At 43.7% G+C, this 9,623-nt stretch overlaps 1 protein-coding gene across 1 annotated transcript in view; it reads left to right on the plus strand.

Moving 5' to 3' along the window:
- The first annotated feature begins 293 nt into the window (after positions 1-293).
- The window catches only part of Slc9a2 (solute carrier family 9 member A2), an 81,883-nt gene continuing 72,553 nt past the window's right edge, over positions 294-9,623 (plus strand). The window contains exon 1 of the mRNA XM_005359993.3: positions 294-585. Within this exon, the coding sequence (XP_005360050.1) occupies positions 294-585 (292 nt within the window). The remainder of the gene's footprint in view (positions 586-9,623) is intronic.

Here is a 9,623-nt window from a genome sequence, read left to right on the forward strand (position 1 = left end):
CCGGGCAGGGCCTACAGCTGCCGGGCATGGGAGGGCGACCGGCGGCGGAGGGTGGCTGAGCGCGGCCGAGGGACCGCGCGTTGGCCTCCTGTCGCTGCGCGTTCCACTCCCGGCCTCTCGCAGTTCACAGCCAAGAACGAGCTGGCTGGCTACAGGGACCCGGCCCGGTGGCAGCAGTGGCGTGGTACTCTCTCGCTGTCCCGTTGAGTTAGTGGCGCTGTCACCGCGCGATGCGCTAAGGGCACCCAGAACCCTATACCAGCGTCTCTGCTGCGCCCCGAGTCGCCGACCCCATGGGACCCATGGGCACCGTGCGCAGCGTGCGGGCGCCACCGTCTCGGCTGCTGCTGCTGCTACTGTTTCTGCAGGTGGCAGTGCCGGCGGGAGCGCTGGCTGAGACCCTGTTGGACGCACCCGGGGCCAGGGGTGCCAGCTCCAACCCGCCAAGCCCAGCCAACGTGGTGGCCCCGGGAACGACACCGTTCGAGGAAAGTCGGTTGCCTGTGTTCACCCTGGATTACCCCCACGTGCAAATCCCTTTTGAGATCACTCTGTGGATCCTACTGGCTTCCTTGGCCAAGATTGGTAAGCGAGCTGTACCCGTGGGTGGGGGCGGGGACGATCGTGCTGGGGCTCCTGGTGGGTAACCAGCCAAGTAGGCAAGTAGTTGGTTTCAGATAGTGGCCACCTCCTGCACCGAGGCAGCCTTGAAGAGAGAGATTAGGTTCTTTCTGCAGGTTGAAAGGTCTCCTGTTCTTAATTCAACACTGGCCTTGGAAAGCCTGGGGAAGACTGGCCCATAGCATGGGGACTCACTGCTGACTTCTGCTTGGAACTTCATGTTTGACAGCTCAGTGCCAAAGTTGAGGGACGTCTGTGTGCTGAGGGAGTCAGTGGACAGGGTGAATCGGATATCGTCTGCAAGAAGAGAAGAGGAGGGAGCTAGCACTGGGCAAAATGTTGGATGGGAGAGGGCGCCTGGACCAGACACAAACCCTCCCCATGTCCCTGATGAGATGGTGGGCACCTGAGTGCATACAGCTGCAATACCTTCTCTCTGTACCTGTCACCCTCTAGAAAGCCTTTCCTTTCGAGGTAACTGAAGTCAGTGAGATCAGATATTCACAAATCATTAACCCACTTGCCCCACCACCCCAGTTCTTAAGTTGAAAGTGAAAAACCTCATCACCCGTTTACTCATCCCTGTTCCCCTGCCCACTTCATCCATCACAATGCTCACTCACAGGTTTACTCTGTGTTCAAGTGTGTTAGCCATTGCTGCCCTGTTCAAAAATTATAAGGTTAAAAGAGCATAGTGTTTCCTATGTTTTAGGCATTTGTCTTGCGGGATGCAGTGTTTCATAGGTCCCAGTCAGTTTAGGGAACTCATTAATAAGTGAGAAGAAGCCCCAGTGGTTAAAACACAGGGAATGCTCTATGGGCAGAGAGGTATAGCAAATCCAGTATGGCCATGAACAGGTGCAGGGATCACATCCTGGCCAGACCTATACAGACTGTGTTTTCAAGGATGACCAGAGTCTGGTCAGTGGGAGCTGTTCACCAGAAACAGCAGCCCAGAGAGAAAGTGTCAAGGGAGAAAGGATGGTCCAAGCAGGTGGTGGGGATGGCTGATTACCATATGGGATTTGCAAGCTAAGCCTGGAATCGACTTTTCAGGTTAGATTAAATCCCTTATTAGCTTATTGTGGTGGTAAGCAAAGGTGTCCTGTACTAGAGGTAATGACGTTGCAGTCTGGAATTGCTGGCTCCAGCATGATTCGCTCTGCCTGAGTGTTTTAACTCCGTCTGAGCTATGGTCGAAGGAACGTGGACTCACCTACCAAGCAAACAGTCACATACGCTCCTGGACTCTAATAATTAGCCAGAGATGTGGTCTCTTCACATATCCCTCACAGCATCCCTGCCCTGTACAGGGTGTGAACACTCTCACCCGAGAGAGGCGGAAACCAAAGCCGGAAAGCTCACACTATGAACCACAAAGTCGGACGTAGCCCCATGTAGGCAGGTGGATTGCCTCCGGGCCCCTCCCTCCGCCTGAGTCAGAGCCTCTGGAGGAGTGCGTTCGTCCCCTCTTCCATTACTGCTTTTCTCCTCTGACACCCTCTTCTGTTCTTCACTCCTGATTATTTTAATCAGATTAATTACACTAATAACAGCCGCTAGTGGGCACTTAAGTTCATTATCCCTCATTTTCGCAGCCTTCATCCTGGGTAGATATGATGGCCCTGTTTTGGAGAGGAAGGGAGCGGAGCCATAAGGGAGCCTTGCTGATGGGTGGAGAGACCATGTTCCAGCCAGGAGGGCCTGGTGTCTCATCTTCAGATCCTCCCTGGAGGCTTGCTCGGGTGTTGGTCCATTCTTCCTGGGACAGTGAGGCGGGCATGCAGGTGGTGACAGTGAGTGGCATCCTGAGAGAAGCGGCAGCAGCTGGGCTGTTCCTGGCCCTTCAGTTGCTTTTCCGTTGCCTTCTGCTGCCGCCCTGCTTCTGGCCTTCTGTCATAACCCCAGAACGCATGTTCTCTTGGGTGGCCTGTAGGTGCTTTCTCCTCCCCAGCTGTGCTATTCTACTCATCTTAATGGACATCATCATCTTAACCGTGTGGTATTTGGTTAAAAAGTATCTGCGCTTGTGTGAGTCAAAGTTCGAAGGTACCTTTTATGCGTCTGTTAAGCATGTTCTTGCTCAGCGGATGGAATTCCCTTCTGTTTCAGGTGCCACTATTCCTGCCTTCACAGAGCTGGCTTTGACCACCCTCGTTATATATCGCCCTTGTCTTCTCCCCATCCATTTGCCTGGCTTGAACTCTGTTCTTCTCTGGCCACTGGGGTCATCCACACAGTGGGTGGGTGACAACACAGGTATTCTTGTCTCCTCCCCAGAGAGACGTCCGAGTAGCCAGGTGCTGGACCCTGGAGTAAAGCGAAAGAAATCGGACTCAGGAGAGGAAGTGGGTTTTTGAGTTATAAAAGCTGTTGATTAGATTCATTTTCTACTTTCTTCCTATTTTATAACCCAGCCCTCTCTTGTCTCTTTGGCTGCTTCTGGAGGGATGCACAAATACCCAGATGAACTCAAGTCTCCCTCCCTATTACTCCCAAGTCTTTCTCCAGAATCCCTCCCCTAGACTCTTAACTCTCGTTGACTTTAAGACTGCTCTGGTACTGCAGAATACTTTCACAGGCTGGGAAAAGGAGTTCTTAAACAGAAACTGTGGAGTTTAAATGTTTACACCTTATGTATTGAATATACTTCATAATTTATCTATCCTCCAAACCAAAATATGCGTGCAGAACTAGAGCTAGAAAGACAGTGGTTTTTTCGCAGCTTCACAGTTTCAAATGTCAATTCTAACTGCATATAAGTTAATTAAGTTTGGGTTTGGTTAATATTAGTATGCAATGGTTTAATTTATTAGCAGTTTTTTTAAATAATAAAGTTTATTTAAAATAGAAGAGGCTCTGCTTTAGCTTTTGTGTTTGAAAAACTTCTGTCTGCGCACATGTTGTGGTGGGGAGAGGGAGCATAACTTACATGGCCTGAGTTGCTCATATTTGAGAAAGATGTTGACTCCAGTGCACACGGAGATATGAAGGTACGAGGCAACACAAATGCCAACTCATATAGAAACTTGTACTACCCGCCTGTCCTACATGACAGTACGGTACTACCCGCCTGTCCTACATGACAGTACGGTACTACTCCTGTATTGGCACCTGCACTACAGGACCATTCGCGAGCCAGGCAAGGGCCTGGAGATTTAAACACACAAAGACACACAGACAGAGACACGGGTCATCCTAGAAACAGGAATGCCCCCTTTATTGTGTCCACGGGCAGCGGGCAGCTAATATAGGGATCCTTAACTGATAGCCACACCCCCAGCCAAATCCACAAGAAACCACTCCCCTTCCATCAGGAATTCCTGGGGGTCTCATGCTCAGAGCAGCTGCAAGCCTAAGATGTTGTTTACAAGAAATTCAGGATCTGGGGGTTCACAGCTCCCAACAGAAACTGGGGTTTCTGTTTGAAGCATTTCAGTGCAAGTACCTGGTGTGCCAGAACTTACCTGCTACAGAGAACAGGGAGAACCATTACCAGTGATCAATCTAAACAAAGATAAACAGGTTGCACTCTCATCAAGATTTCCAAGTACTCTCAGAAGTCAGAAAGTACTCTCGTTGGTTTTGGCTTTTTTTTTTTTTTTTTTTTTTTTTTTTGGTAAAAAGTGTAATTCAACTTATCTTCTCATTGCTTTGTTTGGTTATTAGGGGAAAAACATCAACTTACTCACTGTTTGGCTAAGGATATAGTTCTAAAATTTCCTCCAAGCTTCATGCTAAATCCAATGATGCCGCCGCGTATATGCGAAGCAGCTTAACAGAAGGAATGAAAGAGCCCAGTGGGTTTAGCCCAACCAGGGATGAAGCGCTTCCTTGCCTTTTCTCTAGGTCCTAGCGTGTGCACATTCTTATCAGCGTTGCTGTGCCTATCATTCTGGAAATACATTGATTTTTTTTTTCTCTGTGCAGTAAAACCCCCACACTGTGCCTGCTGAATCTTGTAGGCAGGGCTAGAGCTCTAGGCTGGCGATATGAGGAAAAAGCCAAACACAGTTTCTTGGTGTGCTTTCCAGCTGTCTGATTAGCTCTCTCTCCTCAGGAGCTAGGCCATTGGGGGCTGTGCTTGCTCTAACTTGAGTGAACATGGCTGTATGATCTACTTAAGCTTGTGGTTTTGGGACAGAGCACCGGGTCTCATCCTTACATCTTTTTTTTTTTTTCTTTCTGGGATTCCCTGTGTGCCCCTTTACAGCAGAGGGGGTCTTGCAGGGGTTGCAGGTCTTCTTGCTTTTCCTACCTGATCCCTTGTTATCTTTGCCTTTCTTATTTTCTTGGCGCTAACAACTTGGGCTTAGGGACAGTGTTTTCTATTTTTCTTCACCCTATTACTTGGGGAAAAGAGTTATTATTATCATCACTACTATTGTTGTTATTATTATTACTATTTTGAGGGAAAGGCAAAACATTTGGCCAATGAGGGTGTCTGTTCTGGGTTCCAGGCTACCATGAGTTTAAAAAAAGGAGATTCAAAAGTTGTATAGCTTTCTGAGTTACAGAGATTTTTATCTCTGAAAAGATAGGTCTCCCTGCACTTGCCTTATTCTTAATCTAGTTTGTCTGAAGCTTACGCACCATCTGGGGGTGGCTGGGGTGAAGTTCGTGGTCTTTGCATCTCAGGTTGTGCATACCGTGTGTCTGCTGGCAGGTGCTCTGACCTAATAAAGCCAGAAGAAGGGTTCAGCCTCCTCTCTCATGGAAGTACCATCTATGGTCAAGGTTGCCCGTATGGTTTAGGTCTGAAAAGGGAATGCAGCAACCTTTTCATTTCTTTCTGAAGACTAATGCAGGCACCATCAAGAATGGTGTCAGGACGGCATAGCCACACTGTTTATTTTTAAAATAACTACAGTTTTTTGCTTGTTTGTTTGTTTTTGCCAATTGAAAAATCTTATTCTTGCTTAACTTTAACAAGGATAACTTTATCTACCATTAGTGGGGCACTTAGTTCTTGTGAAGCCCCAAGAAACATAACCATGCGTACGCACACACACACACACACACACACACACACACACACTCACGCTCACACACACATTTTCTTTCTGGTCTGTAACAACTCAGCTGTAAAATTAAGTGAATTTGATGGTTCTGCTACAGATGATGATTCAGTTAATTTAATATGCAATTTGGTTTATCTCTGTCTCTTTGAGTCAGTTTTGGTCATTTATATTTTTATGTCACTTGACATTTTACATTTCCTGAAAAAAAATTTTTTTCAGAGATCTTACTCCGTCTGCATTCTTGTGCTCTTTTTTATTTCTAATATTTTTATTCATGCCTTTCTTCATCTTGACCAAAGTTAATTACTTTTTCTCTTGCCCTAAAAAAAAACCCATTCCTACTTGTTGGTTTCGAATTTTACAGCTTTTGCTCATAATTTTGTGGCTTTCTTGCTCCCATTTTATTTGGCGTATTTATTTAGTTATTAAACTGAAAGGTTGGATCGCCAACTGTAGAGTTTATCTTTCAACAGTATACCAGTTTTCACCTCACAAGGGTAACTAACGCAACAAAACCACTAAGAATGGGAAACACAATTACTGTTGTCCTAAATACGTATCAAGTACATGCCTTTTGTGACCATCTGAGCTCCCAAATTCACATGTATTTGTGCTAAAATGACTCAATAAAATGGGCAAGATAACTTCTAATCTTTACTCAGCTACCGGAACTTTTAAAGAGTCCATTTTGTCTTCATCATTCTCTCTATGAGTGCACTCATTACATCTTGTGCCTTTAAAACTAAGTCAAAAAGGACCAATCCACAGTACTTCAAGTTTGTATAAATTAATAGTAATTGTTAATAAAAATAATGCAATAAATAGTAAAGACAAAAGATTCTGGGAAATGATGCAAATGAAATAATGTGCCCAGATAAATTACATGATATCACTATTATTACTAAGTCAGAAATTGTTGGTTTTCAAAAGGGAGAAGTAGCTACAGAATGTTAAAGCCCAGTTGATGGATCGTATCACAGCATGCCCAGCGTCCAGAGTCAAAGAAATACCTTATAAAGTAGAGTTATTTAATGCGAATCTCTAACTATGCAGTCATGACTCCAAAGGCTGTTTGGCAATATGCATTCTAAGAGAAAGAGCCTTTCTGTGCTATTTCAGGTTTGTCACCTTGTTTAATAGTCAGATTTTAACTCTCACTCATTTTCCTGTATTACAAAAAAATCATATTGAGCCACATGGTGGTGGCACTCACCTTTAATCCCAGCACTTGGGAAGCAGAGGCAGGCTGATCTCTGTGAGTTCAAGGTCAACCTGGTCTACACAGTGAGTTCCAGCCTACGCAGAGAAACCCTGTCTCCACCCCCCTCAAAAAAATTGAAGGAAAAATCATATTGATAAACATATTGAGACTGTTTTATTTTAGGATTTATTTTGTTTTTCTTAGATTTATTAGTTTTATTTAATGTGTCAGTGTTTTGTCTGCCTGTGTGTATATGTACCGCCTGAGTGCTTGCTGCCTGTGGAGGTCAGAGGAGGGCACTGGGTCTGCTGGCAAAGGTGGTTGTGACTTACCATGTGGATGCTAGGGATCAAATCCAGGTCCTCTTAGAGAGCAACAGGAGCTCCTAGCTGCTGCACTAACTCTCCAGCCCAGGGGCTGTGTGTTATATATTTATCTATTTTGAATTACACAGTATTGCTTGCATTTTGTTCAGAAAAGTATGCTGATGATTTAATTATAGTCTTAATTGTTATGTTCCATGTGGACTAATGTGGGGCTGTTTTAATATCAGGGTTTTCTATGTGAAAAGACAGTAAAAGGTAAAAGTATTTAGTGTCACGTGTTGTCCACACCCACAGGCACGTATGTATACTGTCAGAGAGTCACAGATGAAGTTTCTAATCATGGCATTAGACCCTTCAGTACTACTACTGGGTTTGGGCTGGCTTATCCGTTCCTGGCCTGTATAAAAACCTACCGCATTTTGTCAACTTTTATTGCATCTGTTTGGAGCTCGTGTTCTTAGGTGTATATTGATTCGATATTGTTACATCTTGGTCCTCCCTTTACAGCTTTCCTTGCGGCTCAAATGTGATGTTTTTGTATCATTGTTGTTGCTCAAAATAGAAGTGGGTTTGCGCATCCCTTTTCTCTCATAGGTATGGGCATTGCAGTATTTCTCAGATACATCTTTCCCTCCATCTTAGTAGAACATTAGCTATGGCACTTCTATTTAGATGCGCCTCATTAAAGTACATATAACTGGATTTTCTGTCTTTAAAATTTGAAATCTCTGCAGCTTAAAAAAAAAGACATTATCACATTAACTGTATTGATTTGCTGGGGCTCATTTTATTCTATGCTTTTACTTGATGTCTTTATTTTCTTTGCTTCCAATATTTTGACTTTGCAGCCACTTTCTTACTTATCTGATTCCTAACTGTCTCTCCCCTCCCCTCCTCTACCTTCCCTTTCACTTCCCCTCTGTCAAACAGAGCATTCGCTGTTTTCATTGTTGTTATTAGCATGTTCCTGAATATGCTTCAGCTTTCTATGTTTTAAAAACTCATTTCAAAGTTTACATTGCTTCATAAAGGTTTACTCTACATAGTGTTTGTTTAGATTTGTAAGCCTGCTCATCATTTTTTTTTTCTTTATGGTTACTTCTAGCTCTTCCTTCTAGATGGTTCCTCTTCTCTCCACGTGCCTTCTTCAGTGGATTCTTCAGAGACCGCCTTGGTCTTTATCCTTGTTCAATTTTTTTTATTCTTGGTGGTAGGAGTTTTACTCAGGGCTTCATACCTCCTAGACATGTGATCTGCCACTGAGTCCTATCCCAGTCCTTTGAAAATGTCTTTAATTTGATTATACCCTGTAATGAAAATTAAACTGAATATAGGGCGTGGAGTTATTCTAATGAGACTATATGATGTCATTGCTTCCCGCCCTCTTTTTTCCTAATGGCTATTTTGTGAACTCCCCACAGCCCTTTGGAATTAATTTGACCCCCTGGAACCCAACCCCGGTTGCATTTCAGTTTTTTTTTTTTTTTGGTTGTTGTTGTTATTGATGATGATGATTTTTATCTCTGCTTATTTCTGATATTTGGCTCCTGTTTCAATGTGTCTAGAAACATTTATGCAGTTTTTCTTCCTTAGTATTTGTTACATGGCTTTTTCTTAATTGATTTCTCTTTTCCTTTCTCTGTTACTTATTTTTGCTTTCCTCAAACCTTTTTTTTCCCCGATTTATCGTACACAACACGCTTCTAATTTGTAGTCAGCCAACTCATAAGACTGTCAGTCCTAATTGCATTCTCATTTCAACCTCTTTGTGCCCATTTCTTTTTGTTTGTTTGTTTGTTTTTTTGGTTTTTCGAGACAGGGTTTCTCTGTAGCTTTGGTGCCCATCCTGGAACTAGCTCTTGTAGACCAGGCTGGCCTCGAACTCCAACAACAACAAACTTTAATTAAAGTTATTGCTGATGGGATTATGGTCATTTCCTCAATCACATACGGGTTTTTCTATTTTCTAAAAATATGAATTATTTTTAAAGAGACCAATCTTTTTAACTTTTCCAAAATTAGGACAACCTAATCTAATTTTCTTACTTCAGCCCGCTTGCTTCAATGATTTTCTTTTAATTCTTCCCTTTGAACTGATTCCGCTCTCTGCTTTCAAGCATGCTCCAGTTTCTCCTATCAACTCCTATACTCTTTCTTGTTTTCCTTTCCTGCCAAATTTCTACAATGAGTGCTTTTTAAGCTTCCAATCGGTTCTTAACCCTTTACAATTTTACCTTATTCTGTTTTCTTATGTGAAAAATTCTACCAATGTGTCTGCCTGTCACTTAAAATTATATGGCAGCCAGGCATGGTGACAGTCTGTGCGGAAGCACTCTGGAGGCTAAAACAAGAGACTGTGAGTTCAAAGCTAGGCTGGACTACATAATGAGACTTTGGCCAAAAAAGACAAGAAAAAGAGAGAAAGAAAGAGAGAGGGAGGAAGAGAGTGAGAGA

This window comes from Microtus ochrogaster, linkage group LG2 (assembly GCF_000317375.1).
Source record: "Microtus ochrogaster isolate Prairie Vole_2 linkage group LG2, MicOch1.0, whole genome shotgun sequence".
In the NCBI taxonomy this organism is placed as follows: Eukaryota; Metazoa; Chordata; class Mammalia; order Rodentia; family Cricetidae; genus Microtus; species Microtus ochrogaster.